This window comes from Heterocephalus glaber, unplaced genomic scaffold, assembly GCF_053883595.1.
Source record: "Heterocephalus glaber isolate CG9 unplaced genomic scaffold, H.glaber_assembly_v1.0 deba00001465, whole genome shotgun sequence".
Lineage (NCBI taxonomy): Eukaryota > Metazoa > Chordata > Mammalia > Rodentia > Bathyergidae > Heterocephalus > Heterocephalus glaber.
The window spans coordinates 1,786,721-1,799,426 of record NW_028258312.1 but is presented as its reverse complement, the minus strand read 5'-3'; the positions used below and the strand labels follow the sequence as shown (position 1 = coordinate 1,799,426).

Sequence of the window (12,706 nt, the reverse complement as noted above, 5' to 3'; positions counted from 1 at the left end):
TCTATCTATCGGTGACAGTGGGGTATTGAGGTCCCCCACTACTATTGTATTAGTGCATATATGACTTTTCATGTCCATTAGTATTTGTTTTATACAGTTGGGCACACTAGCATTTGGTGCATCTTTTCCTGTTGGATTGTTCCCTTTACAAGAATGTAGTGTCCTTCTTTGTCTCTCTTAATCAGTGTTGGTTTGAAATCCACTTAATCTGCAAAGAGGATAGCTGCTCCTGCTTTTTTTCGGGTTCCTGTTGCATGGAGTATTGTTTTCCACCCTTTAACTTTCAGTCTGTGAGTTTCTTTTTGAATTAAGTGTGTTTCTTGTATGCAACATATTGTTGAATCTTGCTTCTTGACCCATTCTGCCAGTCTTTTTTTTTTTTTTGATAAAGGTGGCTCTTTTATGTAAGAAAATGCCCAAACTATAACACTCATTTCTGAGCTATGACATGAAGTAGAAGGGAAAGAAGGGTGATAGTTATGTAATATTAGATTGTCTCATTTATTTTTTAAAAAACATTTAAATGAAATGTAACATTAGGTACACTAGAAACTGTTCTGTTTTGTATTTTATTTTATTTTAGGGGTGGGTACCAGGGATCTAACTCGGGATCTTGTACCTGCAGGCGGCAGAATCACTGAGCTAAATCCCTGGCCCTTGTTTTTTATAATTTAAGGATAGGGTTCTTTTTAAAAGAAATTTTGGAACAACTGTCTAGATAACCATTATATTCTAAGATTAAGCTATTGATTGAGTTTTGCCAGAGACTCCCAATGACCAGTGTTTAAATATTTAGCTTATAGGTAATGTTTGTCTTCCTTCTGTGACAGAAGCACAACAGCCAGAGTCAAATTGCTTCTCATGTTATTCATAAAATGTATATTGCAGGAAAATGTGTTACCCAGCCCAGACCAAGCCCTTTTAGTGCTACTTTTATTTATTTATATTTATTTATTTGGGGTTTTTTTGGCGCAGGGGATTGAACTCAGGTCCTTGCGCTTGCGCAGCAGGTGGTGAAACCACTGAGCTAAATCTCTGGCCCTAGTGCTACTTTTTTTTTTTTTTTTGTTACCGGGGATCAAACTTGGGTCTTTGCGCCCTAGTGCTACTTTTAAAAAGGCATGCCTTGGGCCAGGGATTTAGCTCAGTGGTTTCGCTGCCTGCTGCGCAAGCTCAAGGACCCGAGTTCAATCCTCAGTACAAAAAAAAAAAGGCATGCCTTGATTCTTTAATAGGTTTTCCAGAAATGTTCTCAAGATTCTCCTTAAAATCTCTATTCTTCCCTAGAAGAATAGAGCTCATCATTAGCTTCATATAACTTCCTTTCTGAAGTTCTTTTGCTTTACTCAAGGCCCCTCTTGTGTTGTTGACAGTCTCCACATTTCCCTTTTGTACCTGGATGTGAAGGTGCTGCTCCATTCCTTTCTGGGGAGGAGGCTTCAGATGCCCATTCTGATTCAGGGGTTTTGTGTGTGTGTGTGTATGTATGTATGTATGTTTTATTGAACCTATGGCCTTTGGACTGAGCTACATCCCCCATTTTTTATTTTGAGACAGTCTCATTAATTTGCTAAATTGCCCAGGCTGGGCTTGAACTTGCAGCCTGCCTCTGCATCCCATAGTGTTGGATTTACAGGCATGAGCCACCGTGCCTGGCTAAGGTCTTATAAAATGCTAATTTAATTCAATTTTAATTTTTCTGATGGCTGATAGAGTCATTGTACGTAATTAGACTTTCTTTGAAATTAAAGGAAACTCACCGTCTCCTTTTTAAATGTTTCAGGGTTAAAACATTGGCATGAACCCTCTTGCCCTATGCTCTCCAACCTTACTCCAGATTAAAATGAGAATAAAAGCAGTATTTGGTGAAAAGTCTTTTTTTCATTAGTGACAAAAAAGCAAGAGAATGACACAGTAAGTCCTGTGACTTTTAAATATGCCTCCAGTTGGCTGCCAGTTCCTCATTTCATTCTCATCTGATGGGAGACAAAGGCAATAAATCATTATTATAAGGTGTAACTTGAGAAGGACTGTGTGGGAACACTCTGGAGAAGCACTCAACTTGGGCTTTGGTCAGTGGAAGCTTTCAGAAGGAATTGATATCTCATCCAAAGAATGGATAGGAATTGGAATTATATTCCAGGTAAATTAGAGCATGGTATATATCTGAATGACCAGAATGTATGTGAATGAATCACAGCATGGAAGATGGTATAGTGACCATTGTCATTACAGTAATGCGAATATCTGAGTTCTCTCAGAGAGTGTATGTAGAATAAGAGAAGGAAGCCTCGGTAGAAAAGCTAAAACCCCAAAGAGATGAAATATAGTTCTTCAATTAAGAGTATCCCCTGCCCTCCAAGCATGGTGGAATGATGTTTATTTTTTGGAGTTAGGTTGAGTAGTTTTTGGTAGGATCGCTGAAACCTTTGTCATATCATTTAGAAATTAAAATGGTCTTGAAATACCTCCAGCAATACCAGCAGTGTGCCCCCTGCATTGCATATTTCATCCTTTCCTTAGACAGGGATTGGAGTAGTCAAGGAAATGTAATATAAACTCCTTTGTATAATTTTTACTTACTATTGACTCCTATTATGTTATTAATAACTCTTTTAAGGCCCTGCATGACAAAGGGGATTGTTCTGAATTACTTTACCTCAGTTTATAAACCCTCTGAAAAAAGTGTTATAGTCATTCCTATCCATTCCAAGGATGAAGTTCATAAAGGGTTTGTGTAGATAAACAGTAGTCTGTCTACACTGGAGAAAGGTGCAGTTTTCGTGCTTATGTTACAGGTTCTTTTTTGTTTTGCTTTGGGTTTCTTTTCTTCTTTTTTTTGGAGACAAAGTCTCACTATGTAGTTCAGGCTGACCTTGAACTCACAATCCTGTTTTACAGATCAGTAAGCTCTACTTTCATCAAGTTCAAGGTTGTATATGTGTGTATGTATAATAATCCCTATTATATTTTAAATGATTAGACCCCTAAACTTGCTATTTCGCGGGTAGTTTTTTAAATGAAGGGATATATTGACTTAAAAGTGGTCTGTTTAGTATAACCTAAAAGGTTTAATAAATAACTGCTTCTGAATTGCCCCCTCTTGATTAATGAAGCATAAACTTGTATTTTCCACAGTAAGAAGAAAGACAAATTGATTTTTAGGGTACTTTGGCAAAAACAGAATTAACAGATTCAGGGTGTAAGGGTTGCATTATTCTTAAAGTGAATTTTCCTATCTAACTGTAATTATCTCAGAAGTCAATTAATGGACTTGGTTCTGTATAACTTTCACAGTAAATCCCTCTGCCCAAACTGAGGAGACTCCTGGAGATTCATGAGTAGTACAGGTTTACGCTTTTACGAGATCACCGAGCTTTACCTTTGGGCTTCAGATTCCAGATATTTGTGGAACAGATGAGTAGAAACATCCCAAAATATGGCTAGGAACAATTTATTTAGAAACATTTTCCTGAAGTAGGCAGCTGAGTTTGTTTAGAGAGATGTTCTCTAAATTTATGGGTTTAGTATTTAGAGACATTTTCTTAAAGTCCTTGAGAGCCTAAGGGATTTGTGGAGACTTTCCAGATTAAAGCATTAATTATGGGGTCAGTTCAATTTTTGTTTCAGTTTTAGATACCTGTGTCTCAGATCCTAATTTTTTTTTCTCAGTATTGGGGATTGAACTCAGGACCTTGTGCTTGTAAGGCAGGCATCGTACTGCTGAACTGAATCCCCGGCCCTAGATCTTAATGTTTTGATCTCGAGATTGTCAGTAACTCATTAGACTTTTTAAGTTCTTTTGTGAATGATTGCCCTGAATGAATTATACTTTATTTCTATAAATAGTAATCTTCATACCTGATCAGTTTTTGTTGAGCTCCCCCTCTCTCCCATTATTAGTGGACTATGGTAATTAATTTTATTTGTTGAATAGGAGTGTTAGGGAAGAGGTAAGAAAAGAGACTCTGACCAGGTTTGATAGTGACTGTATGAATTTATTGTCACTTACATTTAACTTTTTTTTCTGGTACCAGGGATTGAACTCAGGCCTTGCACATGAGTCCTTTTCTTTTTCCCCTAATAGTCCATCAAAATGTAGGCAGATTGAATTAAGTGGCATTGTACCTACCTAACCAGGAGATAATTGAACAACAAATTACATAAAAAATACATAGTGAACATACAACCAGATCACCACCACCACTGTCTTTAGTTACTTTCATGTCACCGAGACACGATACCCAACACCTGTAGGTTAAAGGAGGAAAAGTTTATTTAGATCATAGTTTGTAGAGGTTTCAGTCCTTAGTTAACTGGCTCCACTGCAGGATGGCATAGCAGAGTAGAGGAGAAAGAAAGATCTCATGACACCACAGGCAGGCAGCAGGAAGAGATCAAGGGAGTAGAAGGGATGTATAATACATCTATATATATATACGTATATATATATCCAGGCCAGGCCCACAGTGACCCATGTCTTCCCACTAGGCTTCAGCTCCCAACCTCACACCCAGTTATAAACCTATCAGTGGATTAAGTCAGTGATGAGTGTCACACAGCCATGATCCAGTCACCTAACCAAAGCTTAACCTATGAATGCATGAGGGTTCGGGGACATTTTAGATATAAACCATAGCAAGCCCCCCCCCCCATTCATCTGTATTTATGTACTGACAGCACACCTGAATCAAAATGTCTCAGTGGTACCCAAAGGAAGAATACTGGGTTAAATTCCTTTGTCTGTTTTTAATCTTGATTATTAACGTGTTTTATAGAAAGAATCACATCTGTTTTATGAAAACAAGCTTTTAATGTACTTCATATTTAGCAGTTTACTCTTACTAAGGCATTTCCAGGGACATAGCTAGCTGTACCTGGGGTAACAACCCTTGTCTTTTTTCTTTCAACTACCATTTATGAGGGTGTCCCTTTCCCACTTTGAGTGTTACCTAGCCAAATCTCAATTTAATTCCTGGACCTCTGAAGAACTGCTAATTTATATACCTTGCCAAGAGGTATATAATACAAATGTACTAAGCTTAGCCTAGAAATTCTAAAAATAGGACTGAAATAATTTTATAAAGCATTCTGGTTTGAGTTGTATAATGCACATTTTATTGTTTTGTGACAGGGCTTTTTGTGTAGTTCAGGCTGGCCTTGAACTCGTGATATGACTGAGGCTAGCATCTAACTTGAAGCTCTCCTCCTGCCTCAGCTTCTCAAGTGCTGAGATTACAGACATGCACCACATTGCCTGGTTTTAAACAAAAATTTTTGTCTCTTGGCTCCTCTTATTTTGGCAGAACTTTCAATTCAAATTGTCAAGATAATGTGGAACCTAAGAATTGAAGGGGCAAGGGAAGGGTCATGAACAAATCCACATAGGGCTCCTTTGCCCCCATATTTTCCAATTTGGGGCTAAAAAAGCTTTACTATTTTTTTCAGTGTTAACTCGAGCACTAAATAGCTGTAGAATATCATTAAGCTTCCTGGTAAATTATTGAAATGTGTATCTGTTTACTTTTTATCCAGGCTGGACGTAAAGAAAGAAGTGATGCACTCAATTCTGCAATAGATAAAATGACAAAGAAGACCAGGGACTTGCGTAGACAGGTAAGTTGGAAGAAAGTACTGATTGCTTTTCTAAGTTCTCAGTTTTATAGTTTTAATATCCTAATAAGTACTAGACTTGCTTTAGTTGGGGGAAAGACTAGATTTTCACAGAAAACTGGCTATCTCTATTTTGTTGCTAAAAAGCTCAATGGCTAAAAATTTCATAGGGACATGGGATAACACAATCTCACCAGGGTGCTTTAGTGTGAAAGGATTTATAAGGAGGAAATTCAATTTAAAATGACTTGAGGACCTGTGAAAATAACCTTGAAGGATTTTGTTATGTTGGCTCACATATAGTAGAGACAGAAATTCTATAATTATTTATTTGACTTACCTCATTTTTATTACATACTTGTAGTTCCTTAGACCATGGGTGGAGTTGTGCTTCCAGTTTAAGTATGATCAGTATAGAGATATCTGTGGTGCTGTATTTTTCCATGTTTGTAAAGGTAAAGAATTTGTTCTTGATGTTAAAAAAAAAAATCCCATTAAAAATTTTAAATCATGGGGATTTAGCTCAGTGGTTCCGCCGCCTGCCCCACAAGCGCAAGGTCCTGAGTTCAATCCCCGGTACAAAAAAAAAAAAAGATACATTAAAAAAGTTTTTTTTAAAAAATTGAGTTTTAGTCATTAAAGAAGTTAAGGGTAGGGCTCAGGATTTAGCTCAGTGGTTCCGGCGCCTGCCTTGAAATCACAAGGTCCCGAGTTCGATCCTCAGGTCCCCCCCCCGCCAAATTAGAGTTGAATTTATAAAACAACGTATTATGACATAAAAAGTATAATAGTAATTCAGAAAATATTCAGGAATCTTATCAAGAGACATTTTATTCCTCGTGTCTCATATAAAGGAAAATTAAATTAAAGGTTAACATATCTTTATTTAATTTCCTTTTGGTGAAGCAGTATTAAAAAATGTTTAGAAAGGTGGGGCTGAGAATGTAGCTCAGTAGTAGCATAAGTGCTTAACATGTATGAGCCCTTGAGTTCAATCTCCAGCACCTCCGCAAAAGTTTATGAAGATAACCTTTTAAATTTTAAGGTTTATGGTTTGAACCCTGAACCTCTTTAGATAAACTTGCAAAAAATGCTCTTTTCTCATTGCTTTTTGTTCAGCTTTGTTATTATCCCTTTAAGATATAAGCCTTAGTTTTGTAATTTGCACAGAAAAGGATATTGTTTTGAAAACTGAGATTGTATTGCTGAAATGCTCTTAACTGTTGTGCAAAACATAACCTCCATGATCCTATGTTTCCTGTGTTATAGGTCATGTAATTACATTGCTTATATGAGAGCTCCTCGTGTAAGTGCAGCTAATCTATTGTAGATTTCCATTAGATGTAAAAGTACAAGAGAATAAAGCAGGCTAGCTTCTTGGTAGAAATAAAATCAAATTTATACAATTTAATTATTAGCTCCGCAAAGCTGTCATGGACCACGTTTCCGATTCCTTCCTGGAAACCAACGTTCCACTTTTAGTATTGATTGAAGCTGCAAAGAATGGAAATGAGAAAGAAGTTAAGGAATATGCCCAAGTTTTTCGTGAACATGCCAACAAATTGATTGAGGTAAGTGAATTAGCAGTTTCTTTAACCGTAAGTAACCTGGTGAAGTGTGGTGAGTTTTAATCACAATTTAATCAGTTAAAATTTTTAGTGGTTCACCTGATACACAACATGTATAAAATAAGTCTTTTATCATCACCAAATGTCTGTCTAACACTACCATTTTTTGTCAGTTGACATTATGTAATGTGTTAATTTCCTATCCTAGGAACTTAACATCACCATTTAATGTTAATACAGATAAAGATAGGTCATGATACTAGACTCCGAAGACAGTATGTATATAAAGTGGTGGTGTCTAAGGGCTGGAGCTCCCAGAAGTCACACTGCCTGGGCTTTCATCTTAGCCACTTGCCTATCCCTTCTCAATTCCCATTTCTTGTTTGTAAAAATGAAACTAATGATACCTACTTCGGATTATTTTGAGGACCAAAAGAGATGATATATGTCAATAGGTGCTTAGCCTATTGCCTGAGACATAAACTCAGAGCAATCTTCTTGTTTTAAAAGTAGGGGCTGGGGATTTAGCTCAGTGGTTTCAGTGCCTGCTGCGCAAGTGCAAGGACCAGAGTTCAATCTCCGGTACCAAAAAAAAAAAGTGAAAAACATAAGCTCTGACATGTTGCTAATTAGATACATTTACATAGTAGAAATCTGTATGGAAGAGATTGGTTTGTAGGGTGAAAAGAAAATTACCATTTAATTTCCAGGTAAATTTGACTTGGCTTTTATCTTTTGCTAACTGAATTTATTTAATTTATTCATTATTGCTGCATTTTGAAAATGTGACACAAAGTAAATATATACCCAAGTTATTTGATTTTTGTAACTTTAATGCAAAACACCTAATAATGGTGAAAGTAGTGCAGATCATTTGGTAGATTGGTCATTATAAAAGGGCAGAAAATAGACCTTCATGTAAAATGTGTGTCTTGTACATTTGAATTTATAGTGACATTAGCCCAGGTTAATACCTTAAAAATATTCCAAGGAAAACATCAGTAATCACATTAAATGCATTACTAATTTTATATCTAGTTTTCTTTGAACATTAATTTAAGTGTTATTCTGACTTTAATTAATTATATACAGAATACATAGGTCAGTCCGCTATTGAGGTTAATGATTATGGCATTTGGAACTAAAATTGGAAAATTTCATTTGTGTTTCCATTAAGCATAATCTTGTTCACAGTAGTTGCATGACAGTGTAAGATATAATTACAGAATGTACAAGATTTTATGTTCAGGAAGCCAATCTTTGATAGTAGCCTGTGTATTAGAAAGTTTGACAGGAGTCAAGGACACTGTAAGCCCAAAGCCTCAAGTACCAGCACAGTAACAAATTGAGGGTGGCAGCTGAAAAGAGGGCAGCCCTCATCTGCACTAGAGTTGGAGGGCCCTTTATTAGGGCCAGTTGTGTCATTCTCAGCCTCTTCAACCAGCCCAGTGGAGCTGACACAGTTGCTGATACCAGTACTGTATACTTCCTACAACATTTCTTAAGGAAATTGAGGTTTAGAGAAGTTAAGTATTTGCCTAAGCCCATTTGACTTGCAACCCTCCAACAATGAAGGCATTCACCCAAGCTCAGTGGCTTAGTGGATATCCTGACACCCACTGAGAGTGGGTGAAATGGTTCAGGAGGTTTTTCCAAGTTTATTTTTTATTTCATTTTGAACATCACTAACTAGCTGCACACTTAGATATTAGTGTGGTGTTCCCACCACAGTTAAATTTCTAACCTTGTTCTCACCTTTATCTCTCTCCATGCCTTCCACCCACAATCTTATTGATGAGTTAAATAATACCTGGCTTTTCATCTCTTGAGGTATAACTATAGGCTTTGTAGTGCCATTCTGAAACAGTTAAATTACATTTATGATAATAAACTCAGTAAGATATATAATTGCATATGTCCATGAAAAGGAAATGAGTTTTTAAAGTGTTGGAGAAGCCACAAATTCTGACTCAAGGCAGAGCTTTATTCTTCAATGACAAGGCTTCTCCTCCCCATACCACTTTTGTATTATAATGAAACATTCTGAACTAGTCAGAAACTTGTTTTAAGCAAAGGTAAAATACTTAATTGTTAGTTTTTGTTAATGTCTTGATTTAATTTCTTTTAATTAGTTCTCTCCTAATTAGAGTAAATGTCTACAGGCCAACTTTAGTTTGAGCCCCATTTTCCTTGGGGGTCCAGGGGAGGTAAGAAAGCTATATAAAAACCGGGCAGGGCTGGTAAGAATAATCCTCTGGCAGGAAAAAAAGGCTCGATCCTCTAACCACTGAGAGTTGTAGCACTAATCACTAGAAATGTACAGACTCACAGGTTAAGGCCATTCTCTCCAAAAGGAATGGGCCAGGGATTTAGCTCAGCGGTGCCTTGCCTGGCTGGCAAGTGCAAGGTCCTGAGTTTGATTCCTGGTATCGGGGGGCGCACACAGGATGGGACTGCCTCTACTTTAAATACCAGCCACAAGTTTAGATACTTGTTAGTATAGAATGTGGTCTGTTTTGGAGAAAGTCTCATGTGCTGCTAAGTCCTTTGTTCAAAGGTTTGGTTCAGCTCTGATATTTCTTTTGTTTTTTTGATCTAGTTGATCTTTTGTGACAATAGAGTATTGAGATCCCCCATTACCATTGTATTAGCATTTATCTGACTTTTCATATCCATTAGTCTTTGTTTTATATAGTTGGGTGTGCTGGTATTTGGTGCATATATATTTGTGATTTTTATCTCTTCCTCTGGATTGTTCCCTTAACAAGTATGTAGTGACCTTCTTTGTCTCTTCTGATCAGTCTTGGTTTGAAATCCACTTTGTCCGCAAATAGAATAGCTCCCCCCTGCATTTTTCTGGGTACCTGTTGCATGAAGTATTGCTTTCCATCCTTTGGTTTTCAGTCTATGTGTTTCTTGTGTGCAGCATAGTTTGGATCTCGTTTCTTGTTCCATTCTGCCAATCTGTTTCTTTTGATGGGTGGATTGAGACCATTTACATTGATGGTTATAACTGATAGGTATTGACTTGTCCTTGTCAACATATTGTTTTCCTGTTGTTGATTCCCTTTCCTTCCCTTCTATTAATTCCTTGCCTTGCCTGATGGATTCATTCTATTTGGATTCTTAAAATTGTCGTCTCTTTCTAGAATATCCTTCAGAACTTTTTGGAGTGCTTGTTTGATGGTCATGAATTTCTTAAGGTTTTTTTTATCATAGAGTATCTTTTATTTCAACAATTTTGAAAGATAATTTTACAGGGTACATCAATCTGGGTTGGAGGTTGTTTTCTTTCAGGGCTTGAAATTCTTCACTCGATGCTTTCCTTGACTTAAAAGGTTTCTGTCAGTCTGGTGGGTTTTCCTTTATAGATGATTTGTTTCTTTTATCTAACAGCTTGTAATATTCTGTTCTTGTATTGAATAACTAGAATCTTGACTATTATTATATGTCTGGGTGTAGTTTTTTTCTGATCATGGCTAATTGGAGTTCTATATGCCTCACTTATCGGTATGTCAGATTGTTTTTCCATGTGTGGGAAGTTTTCTGCTATTACTTCTATGAACAGATTTTTTTTTAATGTCATTTTTGCTATCTTCTGATTTTTCATTGATTCCAGTTAATCATATGTTCTTCTTTGCATCATCGAGCAACTGTTAGATTGAGTTTTTGTGGTCCTTTACTATTTTTAAGAAATATTTCATTTGATGATCACTAGCCACAACCTTGTCTTCTAGATCAGATATTCTGTCTTCACATTGGTTGATTCTGCTGCATATACTTTCAATACTTTTTTTTGGTACTGAGGATCGAACTCGGGTCTTTGCGCTTGTGTAGCAGGCGGCAAAACCACTGAGCTAAATCCCCAGCCCTTCAATACATTTTAAAAATAAAATTGTATTTTACTTCTGCTGCCATCATTTCATAAAATTCAGCTGGGAGTGTTTTTATTTCTTCCACCTCAGTGCCCCCTTGATTTGCCTTGAGCAGGTTGGGGAGCATAGGTTGCATCTTGGTTCCATGTTTTCTTATTTTCTTTTTTTGTTGTTGTTTATTTGTTTTCTGCATTGAGGCTTGTAAATTGCTCATGGTAGGTAGCTTTATTACTAGTAGTGAGACCTCTTTAGGAAATGACGACTTTTCAGAGATGTCTTAGAGGTGTAGCTGGCTTTTGGCCTCCTGCCTCTTGAATTTATTAGGGATGAATGGTTGGTGCCTGTTTTGCTTAGCACCCAGTTCTTTGGTACTGGACTTTAGTATCGTTTATGACCCCAGACAATCTAGGTATTGGCATACAAGGAAGATGAATTGATCACAGCAACTATGTCACCTTGGCTAAAGTAGTATAATCAGCAATAACAGTAGTGTCAGACTGGAAAATGACAAGCTCTGATAACTAATAATTTTCCACTTTTAACCATATGTATAGGATTTATAGTTATATAACAAAATCTAAAACAAATCAGAAAATTATATACAGCAAATATCCACTCAGTAGAGCAATTTTATCCTAAGGGGAGAAAATTAAAAGGAAGAAGAGGAAAAAAAATAGTGAAATAAAAGAAGAAAAAGAAAAGCAAGGCTGAAGCCAAGTTTAGGGAACTAGTGAAGACAGGAGAGAAGAAAAATATGAATAAACAAGAACAAGGACAAAACAAGACAAAACTACAATGTTCATCTTCACTAAGAAAAACAAATGATCAGAGAAATAAAAAGTAAAAACAGAAAACTAAGTTTCTCTGTGATTTCAAGCCTGTAGTTATCTTCTTAGGTTCTGTAGTTTTGTGGCAGTGTCCATTTCCATTTCAAGGTGTGATTCTGCTTTTGCTGGTAGACAAAGGAGGCAGTCAGAGCACAGATCCTTGCTGGATATTCCCAGCAAGCCTGTAGTGGGATTAGGGTGTGGTGTTGCTTCTGGGACTTTCAAATCCACAGAAGTTCAGGCTGAGCCTAATATCTGGTGGAGGGTTGGGGCCTGAGTCATTTAGTTTATAACACTCTGGATGTCTCTTGCGGGCCTGCCCATGGCTTCCTGACCATGGACCTGTCCTGTGATTGTCCCTCACCTAGTCATTGTGCTAGTTTAATGCTGGTAGCCCTCACCTGTGGCTGCTGAGTCCTGGGCCATTTTGGCCCCTCCCTAAAATGGCATCTGACCAAACATCCTTTCTAGGACACACAGCAGTTGTTTGGACTGGAGTCACTCACCAGCTGTTGTAGTGCACAGCATCCACTGCTCCATTTCTCCCTGGAGGCCTCTGGAGTCACTGGTGTAACTGTATGATCTTCCTTTCTCATACCATGAGCCTGGAGCTGGGGAGAAAATGCTGGTTGCCCTTTCCTTGTCCTGCATTGTGGTCTGTCTCTTCCATTTCTCTAGTATTTTCCCTTCAAGTCCTTCTTGGCTCGCAGGGATTTCACCTCTCTGCTTCTTTCCTTCCCCAAGTTGTTATTTTCCTCAGTATCCTTTTCATACATGGCCAAAATAAATTTAGAGTAAATGTGTTGGGCCTTGCTAGCTTGGT

The 12,706-nt window shown here is 37.3% G+C and overlaps 1 protein-coding gene across 5 annotated transcripts in view; it reads left to right on the top strand.

Moving 5' to 3' along the window:
* Nucleotides 1-12,706, top strand: part of Ctnna1 (catenin alpha 1) — a 383,070-nt gene that overhangs the window by 340,836 nt on the left and 29,528 nt on the right. For all 5 annotated transcript variants that reach the window (XM_087180658.1, NM_001310282.1, XM_087180657.1 and 2 more), the window contains 2 exon segments: nucleotides 5,536-5,616; nucleotides 7,032-7,184. In XM_087180658.1, the coding sequence (XP_087036784.1) occupies nucleotides 5,536-5,616; nucleotides 7,032-7,184 (234 nt within the window).